The following is a 13,643-nucleotide window of genomic DNA, read 5'->3' on the forward strand; positions in this document are numbered from 1 at the left end:
CACCATCTACCAAGAGGAGATGCACAGAAAACCCTTTACAGCTAAGCCTGTGAAGTTCAGTGAGGCGATTGATCATTGATCATTGTTTTGGTGGTGCACCAAGACACCTCTGCAGTGACCAACTATGGCTTTGGGTAAGCTGGCCTATGGCAGTGGTTTTCAAACGTTCTGCCATTGTGAGACCCTTTTAAAATCAAATATAATCAGCATTTGCTGCTGTTGTTTTCAGTCCTCAAACTAAACTTAACAATATGTAATTGACGATTCCCCCTCCCCATTTGCACTGACATGAATGGTTCAGAATAATGCAATTAATTACATAGCATTATGCCACAGCAGACAATTATGCGACATTATGCGAAACAAACAATGCTGTTTTTGTTGGAAGATGCCCTGCAGTGGAATAGAAACAGTGCTCTACATGTGATGAATATGGGGCAGAATGGAAATCAATGCCTTCTTACAATTCTTCAAGTGGAATACTAACCAAACCCCAATAGGTCTCTTCCTCACCCCTCATGAACTGAGGATGTACGCTGCAAAATTTCAGCATTAATCTACAGGTGTGCATTGCAGGGAAAGATTGATGGTGGTGGGTGAGTTACTTTATTGGAAAAGCGTGACCACCTCTACTGAGTCTCTCAAAAAGATTCCAAGGAATCCTGGTGTTGCCTGCTACTAACTTCCCTCCAGGTTACCCCAAACTCCATGCCTTTTTTGCATGAGTGTTGGACAGAAGAAAGCACTCAGGAGTTGCTTAGTACTGATGGCCACATTCCTCTAATTTTTTCAGGTTGTGTATGGGTCTCTGTACAGTGGTACCTCTGGTAATTTGTTCCGGAGCGCCGTTCTTAACCTGAAACTGTTCTTAACCTGAGGTACCACTTTAGCTAATGGGGCCTCCTGCTGCTGCCACACCGCGGCCACACGATTTCTGTTCTCATCCTGAAGCAGAGTTCTTAATCCGAGGTACTATTTCTGGGTTAGCGGAGTCTGTAACCTGAAGCGTATGTAACCTGAGGTACCACTGTATATGATGTGCTGGAAGAGAGTAAACCCAAACAAAACTAATCTAGATTATACACATTTGCATGGTTCTGTTTCAGCTGTCCAAGGGGAGGAAGAAGGAACTATGAATAAAAGTACTGCTTAGTTCTTCTCCTTTTCTCACCAGCAGCTTCTACATGTTTTAAGGTTTTAATTCATATCTGTAAGGACTAGAAACTTGCAGAGGAAAGCTAAAAATTTGAGAATTTGATTTTTTCCCCACACAGACAATTTATGGACTGGCCTGCCCAGGACAGCGCCAGACTCTAAATACATAGAGCCCCCTTTCATGGTGTGCGGTGGTTTCCTTCCCTCTATTTTGACTTCTCAACAACATTATGAAGTGGGTTAGGCTGAGAGTGAGGGACCAGTAAGCTTCATGGGTGAGTGGGTCTACCAAGACCTAGTCCAACATCTTAACCTGTGAGTAGCCAATATTGTGTCTTCCAAATGTTGCTGAACTACATCTCCCAGCATCCCCATCCATTGGTTATGTTGACTGGGACTGATGGGAGTTAGTGTCTAAGAAGCACTGAACAGGCTATCCCTGTTCTAACATTTTACACCACACTGGCTCTCACTGTGCACTTCTCTCTCCGCAACACAAATTTACTTTCCTGCATTGTGACTAAGGACCGATGAGATCTGATCTTGTGTGTTTGTGTGTGTGTCCCTACTTTGGGAAACACATAATTTGGAATTTATCTCAGATCTCTGTCAATGTTGTGTAATGGTTCTAGCCCTGTGATTTATTAGGAAATAAATCTGTTGTTTTGGGCTGCATTCCAAAGTGTAATTCAGGAAGTACTTACCCTTTGATTAATGACAAGTTAAAAAAAAATTCATTCACAAAATTAAATGCACCTCTCTTCTGTTTTCATTTCAGGGGGCATCGATGCATGAGCTTACTGTTATGTAAGCAGCCTCCAGGAAGCACCTCTGGCTTGCATTTCTGACCAGACCAAAGGGCTGCTTGGATTTCAAGATGCTTATAAAAGAGTATCGCATTCCACTTCCGATGAGTGTGGATGAATATAGGATTGCCCAGCTGTACATGATACAGGTTGGTTCACACAATTGTTGACATGCTGTCCCAGAATAACAGATTGTATGGTAAAACCACAAATGGCGTGAATTTTCTTTGAGCCAGTGTGTAATCAGAGGAATGCCAGCTTCTGAGGTACGCAGAAATCTCTCTTACCTCTTGGCGAGGGTGATTATCTGAGTGCATAAATTGATAAATGACTTTAAAAATTACCCATGAAAGTGGCATGTTTAGCACACAGTTTCTCATGGAGTCTTGTTCGTTTTTGCGTGGCTTCACCCAAATATGCTTTTTTAAAAAAAATCTCTTCCCAGTTTCTGTAAGATGTTTAAATATGTTTTGAAATGTTTAAATGCTGCTAAGCAGGGAGAAAGTGATGAGGAGAGGAAGCTATGAAAAAAATAACGGGAGGCTCACAAACTTGTAAAGCGAGAAGGTGGGGAGAGAGACAGACTCAGTAGCTTGTGTGGGTAGGGATAGATGAATCAGTTTATTTCCATCCTGTATAATTTCCTCCTATATAAAAACTGGTCTGTGCCATCCCAGTTATGTATATATTAAAAAATAATAGAATAGAATCATAGAGTTGGACATGACCCTGAGGGTCATCTAGTCCAACCCCCTGCAATGCAGGAATATGCATTGCATCAGACCTGCATCTTTGGTGTTAACAGCACCACACAGTTCTACAAAAAATTAAAATCATGTACTGGTGAGGTGTCCAAGGACTACCCTCGTTCTTTTCTAACATTTAGCACCTGCTCGGATTTGCTGGTAACTTCACTGTGTCCATGCAGTCAAAAAATATTTTTAAATGGTCCCATTAAATGGTTTGTTTCCAGGCACAATTCAAAGTGCTGGTTATGATCCTTTATGGCTTAGATCTAAGCTATCGGAAAGACTGTATTCCCTCGTATGAGCGTTCTCAGACTTCGAAATCTTTGGGCGAGGCCCTTCTATTGGCCCCGTCACCCTCACAGGCGCACTTGGTGGGGACACATGAGAGGGCCTTCTTAGTGTTTGCTCTCAGACTTTGAAACTCCCGCCCTAGAGAAGTTAGACTGGCTCCCTCCTTGCTGTCTTTCAGCTGGCAGGTTTTTCAAGATGGACTGCTGTTAATGAGGGGGCTGGTGCTGTGAGTGAGTGAGTGTAAATCATTGTTCCCTCCCATATTTTTAGCTGTCCTTTTATCTGTAAGTTGCCTTGAGTCCCTGTCAGGGAGAAAGGTGGGGTATAAATAAATATAGAAAAATAGTAACGGTTATAATGTGCAGTCCCTTCCTGAGGAGAACAAGTTGGCTGCCCCCCCTCTGCCTGTAGGGACAAACATTTTTTCCATGCAATGTCCTTGTAAAAATCATTTTGGTGGTTGGATTTGACTGGCTTGCAGCATGCCAGTTGGCTAATAGCTATGCACATGTTGTTATAGACCTTTGTAAGGCTAATCCTAGCCTTAGGCATACTTAAGGCTTGTTTGCACAATTAAAATTTAGAGGTTATTATCCTGAGGTAGCGCCTTCTGCCGACACAAACCACTAATTCTGGGGTGTTCCAGTTACACAGCCTTTCTGATTACCTTGCGTTATTTAGTTGCCTGTCTTTCTTCAAGCAATTATGAGAATTCCACCCACACAAATTTCAACTGCCAGTGTTCACATGAGCCTTAATTTGGGCTTGGAGAGAAACAAGGCCAAAGCCTCCTGATATTTCCCTGAAGTGGACTGCAGTCCACAAAATGTTATGCTACAGTGAAATTTATTGGTCTTTAAGGTGGCACAAGGCTTTTTAGCTTTGTTTGCTGCAGGCGACTCACACACTACTGGAAATCCGCTTAGCTCTCTTGAGGTGTGGCAGCATTGCGGCCGGTGACACCTCTCCCAATGCATCCCAATGTGGCTGCCTCTGCCAGACGATCCTAGCCGCTGGGGTGCCAGAAAGGTTCGCACATGGCAGGAGGTTTGAATGTAGCCTGCCTGGCAAAGTGGCCAATGGCAGGCAGGCTTAGGGGTGGGCATTCCTGGAGGGGTGGAACTGACTGAGCTGCAGGCTTCACTCAGGTCCACTCTTCGGGTATTTAAACAGGTCTGCCTTGGCACACAGATTGTCATTGGATCTTCCGCCCACCCTCCCTTTGTATTCTGCTCTCTATATTTGTCAATTTGTGTATGTTTTTGACCTTGCTGTGGACTAAGTTAGTTGCTGTATTCAGGGCTGGGTAGGAATTTTCCCCTCAGAGTAATAGGCACTTTCTGAGGGTTTAGCCTACCTCTTTGCAGTTGTCACAGCTGTGGGCAATTTTAGGCATTGGGTAAGCCTTAGTCATGGTTGGAGGGGAGGTTACAAGCCTCTGCCTGCTGCTCCAAGAGAAGGGGTGTCCCGTTAAAGGGATGCTGGAGGAGGTGCTTCTGTCCAGATGCCCAGGTAGTGGCTAAGGCAGTAGTCCTAATAACCTCAAGGTGGTGATCAAGGGGCTCAGATTATGATTGCTGGGTCCGGTACTTTTCATGTGGGGAGAAGCAGCCCTTGAAGTATTGGGATCCTGAGCTGCATAAGTTGTTTTCAGTCAAAACCAGCACTTTGAATTTAGCCTAGAAACTAATTGATAGCCAGTGCAGTCATCTTAGAATTAGTGTTATATGCTCAGACGGTTCTGCCCCAATCCATAATCTGGCTGCTGAATTCTGCACCTGCAGAAGTTTCTGAAACATCTTCAAAGTTGCACTATGTATAACACATTACAGCAGTCCAGCCTAGACAATACCAGAGCATAGACTTTTAGACTGTCTCTGTCCCTATAGGGCAGACTTCCTCAACCTCGGCCCTCCAGATGTTTTTTTTAAAAAGATATTTATTAAAGTTTCAAAAAAGGTTACAAAATAAGGGAAAAACAAAAGAAAAAAAAGAGAAAATACAAAGTACAGAAAAATACAAACAATTAAAAACAAATCAATCTTTTCATATCTTGTCTTTCATTTACTTGTTTCCCTGACCTCCTCACACCTCCCTTTTTTGTATTCCAGTTCAGTTAGTTAATTCAGCAAATCCTTTCCCTCCTTGTTTTTATCTTAATCCTTTACCTTAATATATTATAACTTTACATTCTCACCTGTTAACAATCCATTTTTTACATACTCCTTTATAACATTGCTGCTAAAACCACTTAACTTCCTTCCGACATCATTCTAACATTCATTCATTTTGCAGTATTTCTGAAGATAGTCTTTAAATTTCTTCCAATCTTCATCCACCGACTCTTCTCCATGGTCTCAGATTCTGCCCGTCATTTCCGCCAGTTCCATATAGTCCATCACCTTCATCTGCCATTCTTCCAGGGTGGGTAGATCTTGGGTCTTCCAATACTTTGCAATAAGTATTCTTGCTGCTGTTGTAGCATACATAAAGAAAGTTCTATCCTTCTTTGGCACCAATTGGCCGACCATGCCCAGGAGAAAGGTCTCTGGTTTCTTCAGGAAGGTGTATTTAAATACCTTTTTCATTTCATTATAGATCATCTCCCAGAAAGCCTTAATCTTTGGGCACGTCCACCAAAGGTGAAAGAATGTACCTTCATTTTCTTTACATTTCCAACATTTATTATCGGGCAAATGATAGATTTTTGCAAGCTTGACTGGTGCCATGTACCACCTGTATATCATTTTCATAATATTCTCTCTTAAGGTATTACATGCCGTAAATTTCATACCTGTGGTCCATAACTGTTCCCAGCCAGCCAATATAATGTTATGTCCGACATCTTGTGCCCATTTTATCATAGCAGATTTCACCGTTTCATCCTGAGTATTCCATTTCAACAGCAAGTTATACATTCTTGATAATATCTTAGTTTTGGGATCTAACAGTTCTGTTTCCAATTTTGATTTTTCCACCTGGAAACCAATTTTCTTGTCCAAATTGTAAGCCTCCCTTATTTGATAATAATGAAGCCAATCTCGCACTTTGTCTTTTAGTTTCTCAAAGCTCTGCAATTTCAATTTGTCTCCTTCTTGTTCCAAAATCTCCCAATATTTCGGCCATTTGGCCTCCATATTGAGTTTTTTCTGAGCCTTCGCTTCCATCGGTGATAACCACCTTGGGGTTTTATTTTCAAGTAGGTCTTTATATCTTATCCAGACATTGAACAGTGCTTTCCTGACAATATGATTTTTAAATGCTTTATGTGCTTTGACCTTATCATACCACAAATATGCATGCCACCCAAATACATTACTGAAAACTTCTAAATCCAAAATGTCTGTGTTCTCAAGAAGCAGCCATTCTTTCAGCCAACAAAATGCAGCTGATTTATAATAAAGTTTAAGGTCTGGCAGGGCAAATCCACCTCTTTCGGCCCTCCAGATGTTTTTTGGCCTACAACTCCCATGATCCCTAGCTAGCAGGACCAGTGGTCAGGGATGATGGGAATTGTAGTCTCAAAACATGTGGAGGACTGAGGTTGAGGAAGCCAGCTGAGCCACCAGGCAAAGCTTATGAAAGGCACTCTGCTACTGAGGCCACTTGAGCCTTAGTGACAATAATGGATCCAGATATATTCCTAAGTTATGTACCTTCTCCTTCAGAAGGAGTGTAACGCCATCCATAGTAGTCCACATCTGCACCATCTGGTCTAGGAAACGACCCACTAACAGTGTCTCAGTCATTTCTGAATTAGGCTTCAGTTTATTGGCTCTCATGCATTCCATAACCAAGGCAAAACATCAGTCTAGCACATCCACTGACACACTTGCACATGTAGTGTCACCAGTATTTTTGCTGACAGCGTACTCAAAAACTGCTAATGATTCCACTCATAGATAGATATAAACAGCATGGGAGATAGTAATGAATCCTTTGAGACCCCACATTGAAGGCACATGGGACTAGGCACAAGTCCTGTCATCTGAAAATGACCGTAACTACCACAAAGCAGTGCTGTCCACTCTCAGACAGCCATTCCAGAAGAAAACCATGGTCAATGGTACTGAAAGCTGCTGAGAGATCAAGGAGAATTAAAAAGGGCAAATACACACCCTGCCTCTCTCCCAACAGAGATCATCATACAGGGTGACCAAGGCAGCTTCCATGCCCAAACTGGGTCGAAACCCCGACAGAAATGGATCTAAAAAACAGTTGTCCAACCAGGGGAGATTAGCAGCTGGCTGGTAATTACTTTGATTTTCTGAATCCAGGAAGGATTTCTTAAGGAGTGGTCTTACCACTGCCTCTTTTAAGCTGGAAGGGGCCACCGCCTTGCATTAATCACCTCCCTGGCTCAGCTGGCTGTCCCCTCAGTGCTAGTTTTTTCATCGCTGAGGTTCAAAGGTCAAGAGCACCGGTGGTTCCCCAGACCAAACCAAACACCTTTTCCATGCCCTCAAGCCTTACTAACTCATCTAACACCGCAGGACTAGACAGTGCTTTGGACACCTCTTGAAACTCATCTGCTAGAGTAGTAGAGACAAGGTCAGGGGGTGTAAGCAATTTTTTCTTCAAAATGCTTTGTTAACCAAGTTCCTTGGGGCCTTTCCCTTGAAGTGCACAATGGGTGGAGGGCCATAAAGAAGTATGGAATTGGTCCTCTGTTCTGTATCACTTTGCTGTTTCGGTTCTAGAGGGTGTGTGCAATGAATCATCTTGTGTCTCTCACTTTCATGCATCGTTTCTCCTCCTGGAATCCCCTGCTGAGGTTTCAAGTGCCCAAAAGCTGAGGCTGGATTAATTGTAACCTGTGAAGTGCTTGTCACTGCCCTCCCCCACCACTCCCCAATTCTTTTCCCCTAGAGCTTTCATCACCTTGGCTGCCTGCTGTCCTTGGTGGTTTGGCATTCTGCAATGAACACATAACAGCTTCCATCAATTAGAATTAATTTTACATTACAGCAGTGGACTTAATGTACCCTGGATTTGCTTGCAGAGCAGCAGATGTGAACTTGACTTTGTTGTCTTTATTAGATTTTAGACTCCATCAATACCAACGTTGCCTTCTTAGTACAAATGCAGTGTTAGAGAATTCAGTTTGGTAGCATTTTCACCCTCATTTTCAGTGGAGCATTATGGACACTTGTTTGTGGTTTATTGTTTTCTTAACTTATAAGCCACACTTGGAAACTGAATTTGAACTTTAAGACAGTTTATAATTTAAAACAGTATTAAATATCAGAATAGTTAAAATACTAAAATTACTAAATAAAACACAATAAATTAAAAAATAGAACCAGTAACAGAGTGAAATATTTAAATTAACCAAGAGCTTGTAAAAGAAGAATGAGCTTCACCTACTGCCACACTGCTGATGCTTTAGAATTGTAAAAAGGAGTAGTTTATAATGCAGTTGTATGTGAGATTCCCTTTTCATCATTTATTTTCATGGGAAGAAAGGGGATGCCTTCGTCAGGAAGCAGGAATAGCCTTTGTTTCATCCAAGGTGGTCAGGCACACAATACCGTTTGTTCATCACTTCCTCTTTCCTTCCAGTTGAAGGCAGCCATTTGGGTACAAACCATTTCTAATACTGTCACTCAGAGATGTGAGAACAGAGTGATTCTGCCTATCTGCAAATGTCAGCTTTCAAACAGCAACAGGAAGTGCAGTGTGCATGTTGTTAGTCTTGCCTTTTCTTCTCTTTTCTGTCTTTATGATCACTTTATCATGGCAGTCATTGTAGCTGCTATGAATCTAAGAATGGTTTATTATTTTTGTGGGGTTTTTAATTTTTTTTTCATTTTCACATTCTACAAATATTTTAACAAAACAAGAAAAAAACCACAAAATCTCAACAAAATTAGTCTGTATTTCTTTCGACTTCCCTCCCCTCCTTTCTGTGGTTACTTAGTTTGTATCTTTTTATTACTGCATATCCAATTCAAAGCTGTTTACTATTTCCCCTTACGTTCTCATTTAATTAATTCTTACTGCACGAGTTTATGTCAATCCTGCGAATGTTTTAAGAAATTTACAACATATCTTCAGGTAATCAATAATTTTTTCCCATTAGATTTTTGTGGGTTCTTGGCAAGGAGGCCTTAACTGTGTTGGGGAGATAGTGGTGGAAGCAGTATGTGTGCCCAGCCTTCAGTGTTCCTGGCAACTGTATGGATTGGCACAGCAGCGCTGCCTGAAGCATCATCTGTGTGTTTGCCACAGAGACCGGGCATATTTAAACAGTATTATCTCATGCCTTCAGTAGAAGCCATGTGGAGGTGCCCAGGAAGAAACATGGGATAGTTGCCTCTCTGGAGTGGGTGTTTCCAAGCCCTCTGTACATTTGGCCAATTACTCTTTTTCCTTTGCCTCTTTTAGAATCAACCTTTTAGGACATTGTACCCAAATTTTGCATGATAGTTCTTGATATTAAGGAGCAGGGTTTTCTCTCTCTTTGATACAGTTGGATGCAATTTTGAATTAAGATAGACTGAACATTTCAAAACTCTTCTAATTTTAACCACTGATTTCAAAACTGCACCAGCTTTTTTCTCATGTAATGGGCAGAAGCTTCCTAGTAGTTCATATTAGTCCCTCCCCTTTTAAGGAGCATTACCTTATAAGTTAAAGTCTCTTCTAATTGATATCCTAGGAAACAGATGAGCTATTTCTCCAGGACCCATTTCTAGTCCTTATGCACCTACTATGAGAAAGTGGTGGAATCATGATTGATGGAGTGTTCCTCTTTTGCAACAGCTTAAGTTGGGAGGAGGGAATACATGCAGGCAGTTTCTTTCAAGTCTTTCGCATAAAACATTTTGCTACCTTGTGTGCATTCTTCAAAGAGTAGAATGGACCTGAGCCTGCTTCAGGTTTTATTTGTTGCTACTCCAGACACTACCAAACTCCAGTAAATCTTGTCTGGGCCCAAGTAGGCCGTGCTCTAAATGTCCAGCTACTTCCAAAGTTTGCATCCCCTCCCATAATATCTCATAGCCTAGTATTTTCATGATATTCTGCATTTTTCTGCCCCTGCTCCACACAGTTGGATGCCAGTGCCTACAGAGTGGGAAAACCTGAGGCAGTGTAAGGTCAGGACATGAAACAAATTCCACTAACTAGGTGTTACCAATGCAGTAGCATACAAACATTTTGGGATTTCAACTTCTTTCAGTCCCAGCCGGCACAATCAATGACCAACATCACTTGGAGATAGGGATGGGGAGACATATGATTCATTGTGCATTCAAAGCTAGATTTATCAAGCATTCACTTTTCAAAACAATATGAAAATTGAAACACAATCACCCTTCAAAATTTGCACTTTTTCAAATTTTGTGATGCATTTTTCCAACCAAACAATGCTTACAAAAGTGCATGTATAGGGGGAAATGTGCTTGAAAATGAATAAATGACTGGGGGAAAGCATATTAGGAGATATCTCTTTCAAAATGTGTTCTTCAGACAAAAAATTATTTATTAGGAGAAATTTTATGAGGATTCTTTTTTAAGTTCACAAATTGCTGCATAAATCTGGAGAACTGAATGTAAGGTTGGAGAAATGAGAAATGGAGAGAATTGAAATTGGCTGATCTAGCTATCCCTATCTAGAGGGTTCTATGTTAGTTTTCCCTGTATTTGACAAGGGGCGGGGAGCAGGACACACAATTGTCATTTCCTGTGGTAACAGCATGTTAAGGGGATAATGGCTAACATTTGCTTTCTCCCTCTGTCTCCTTCCCATCTTTATTCCTATAATGACGGCTATGTTGTTATCAACCTATTCCAGTCATAATTGTGGTAACAACAATGGCAAAAGCCACGGGTGAGATGTGGCTAAGTTTGAAAGCTTTTACTTGGCTAATGGATGCACTTACTTCATCTTTGTATTTAGACATTTAATGCATCCCAGCAGCAGCAGCCCAGACTGCCAGTGTCCTGATACAAACTAAATTGCAGCAAAATGCATTACAAAGTAATATATTTTAAAATAGGTATTAAAACTGTGGTGGAGAGATAGCTCAGTTGACAGAGCATGAGGCCCTCAATCTCAAGGTCGTGGGTTCAAGCCCTACGTTGGGCAAAAGATTCCCACATCGCAAGGGGTTGGACTAGATTACCCCCCCCGGTGGTCCCTTCCAATCCTACAATTCTATGAACCTACAATTCCTTGAAAACATACACTTTGAAATGTGCTACTAAAAAAATCTTTCCTTGTCGAAACAAGCAAAAAATCCAAATTACCCAATGAGTGCTGCTGCTCTTGATACACTGCAGTCTTGCTTAGGGGATACCTTTCCCATGGCAAAAAATAATTGCCCTCTTGAGGGGTTAAATTAGCATAGTGAGAAAAAGAGCATTATCACCAGGGACTGCTGTTGGGAATACATTACTCTCTTATAACTTTGTATAGTTTACATAGAAATATGACGAACCTATTCCAAATTAGGGGAAGGGAAGGGTGATGTGGATTTGGGGAGTTGGATTTGCTTTGCCTATATGTTAGATTTTTGAAAGAGAAATATATATTTCACATTAGCATTCCTATCCTAAATAGGTTTTCTCAGAAGTCCTGCTGATTTTGCTGGAGTTAACTTTCAAATAGTCATGCCTAGGATTGTGGCTCTGCTTCTATCTATCTATCTATCATCTATCTATCTATCATCTATCTATCATCTATCTATCTATCTATCTATCTATCTATCTATCATCTATCTATCTATCTATCTATCATCTATCTATCTATCTATCATCTATCTATCTATCTACAGTGGGACCTTGGAAGCCGAACAGAATCCTTTAGACTTCCAAAATGTTTGGGAACCAAGCCGCGTAAGCCACGTCGAACATTTGGGCTCTAAGGAACGTTCGCAAACTGGAACACTCACTTCTCAGTTTGCAGCATTTAGGAGCCAAAATGTTCAACTCGCAAGGCGTTTGGGATGCAACTGTGATACGGAAACTGTATTTTTCCAGTAACCACAATGGGCTTAGTTCCATGTCTTGGGAGACTGGGGTGGGTGGGGTGCTCCTCGCCCTCTGACACTGCCTGTGCTGCTTCATTTGTCAGATGAAGTGAGAGTCCCTGGGCCATAATAACACTTAAAGATCAAAGCTCCATCTATCTCAGTGTTGTATGCAAGCACTGACTGCTAGGGATTCTCCAGGGCACCGGTTTTCAACCAGTGTGCCATGGCACTTTGAATGATGGTCAGGGGTGCCATGTGAAACACTGGCCTCTGTCCCTCTTTCCTTCCCTCCCTTCCGCAGATGCCTTCTCGCATTTCTGCCTCCCAAAGGCTTGTGTAGCTGTTTGTTGCAGCCGCCCTGACTACAAGCTTCCCAGGTGAATGGTGCCTCTGGGGCTGGTTGGGGGGTATTGGTTGCCAGGAGCTGAGGTGGCCTTTGGGTAAGCAAGCAAGCAAGCAAGCAAGCAAGTGGGCGAGGGACCCCAGTCCACCAGCCTTTGCTGTTGGGAATGGACAGACAAATCCCAGGCCACTGTGTGGCAGTGTGAGGAGGCACCTCTCTTTGGGGTGGGGTGGGGCAGCCCAGAGACCAGGGAAAGCAGCAGCAGTCGCCTGGAGGTCTCTCAGGGACAGGAGGCTGAAGAAACACTCCACAAGAGAGGGTGCTTGAAAAAGGGTAAGAGTCTGCCAGCTCTGCAGACAAGGAGTGACATAACTGGGCTCCTGAGCCCCATGGGGTGCTGCAGAAAGAATGTAGTTGGTCAAGGGAGCCATGGACTCAAAAAGGTTGAAAAGCTCTGCTCCAGGGTTTTAGACAGGGATCCTTTTTCGCTCTATCTGGAGATGCTGGGGATTGAATTTGGAACCTTCTGCATGCAAATGTTATGCTCTGCCGCTGAACCACAGCCCTTTGCTTCCACGAAAACTTAGGTAACCATAAATCTGCTTGCTATTTAAGAACCCCATTTATGTCGATGGAAACCCTATTTGACCAAAGATGATAGTGGCACAGAAGTGAGTGTGCCTAGCATGAGCAATGATGGCCCCCTTAGTGCACCTGCAGATCCCTCAAGCAATGAGCATCTGTCTCCAGCCTTTGAAAATGTGTTTGCATTTCCTCTCTTAGCATTTGGTGGTTGACACTTACTTGGAAAGTTCATCACTTTTTCTTGCATGTGTGTGTGTGTGTGTGTGTTTTCTTTTTTGAATGCTGATCAAGAAGCAATTGATCTTTTGGTATGCTTGGCCATCTGGAGAATGCACATTTTTCTTTTCTGTCTTAGAACACAGCGGGAGCTATATAATTAGGGCGAGTCATCTTTTTCAAAGAATCTGATACAAATTCCCGTGAATCTCTGCTTTAAAAAAATTAAAATCAGGCATACCCGAAAGGTTCATAAGCATTTAAGTGCTCTATTTATTTCAGTGGGGTGTAGTGGCCAACCAACTACACAATGCCTTTGTAAAAGGATCCCAATGCCTTCTGCAAAAACAAATCATGTGTTTACGAGGGAGAATTGGTTGGATAGTAATCTGAAGCAGAGAAATGGAGGGCAGAAGGGTCAAGTATCTTTCCTCCCACCCCCCACAGCTGCTTCTTTGCTCCAAATCTCTCTCTCTCTCTCTCTCTCTCTCTCTCTCTCTCTCTCTCCCCACAGCAGCTT

General features: G+C 42.3%; 2 protein-coding genes across 12 annotated transcripts in view; one reads left to right on the forward strand and one right to left on the reverse strand.

Annotated features, from left to right (window-relative positions):
- The window catches only part of PITPNM2 (phosphatidylinositol transfer protein membrane associated 2), a 184,616-nt gene that overhangs the window by 73,813 nt on the left and 97,160 nt on the right, over window positions 1–13,643 (forward strand). For all 10 annotated transcript variants that reach the window (XM_053368303.1, XM_053368312.1, XM_053368307.1 and 7 more), the window contains one exon: window positions 1,934–2,110. In XM_053368303.1, coding sequence (XP_053224278.1) covers window positions 2,033–2,110 — 78 coding nt within the window. In that variant the 5' untranslated portion in view covers window positions 1,934–2,032. The remainder of the gene's footprint in view (window positions 1–1,933; window positions 2,111–13,643) is intronic.
- HIP1R (huntingtin interacting protein 1 related) overlaps window positions 1–13,643 on the reverse strand; it is a 297,989-nt gene that overhangs the window by 8,386 nt on the left and 275,960 nt on the right. The window lies entirely within an intron of this gene.

This window comes from Podarcis raffonei, chromosome 16 (assembly GCF_027172205.1).
Source record: "Podarcis raffonei isolate rPodRaf1 chromosome 16, rPodRaf1.pri, whole genome shotgun sequence".
In the NCBI taxonomy this organism is placed as follows: domain Eukaryota; kingdom Metazoa; phylum Chordata; class Lepidosauria; order Squamata; family Lacertidae; genus Podarcis; species Podarcis raffonei.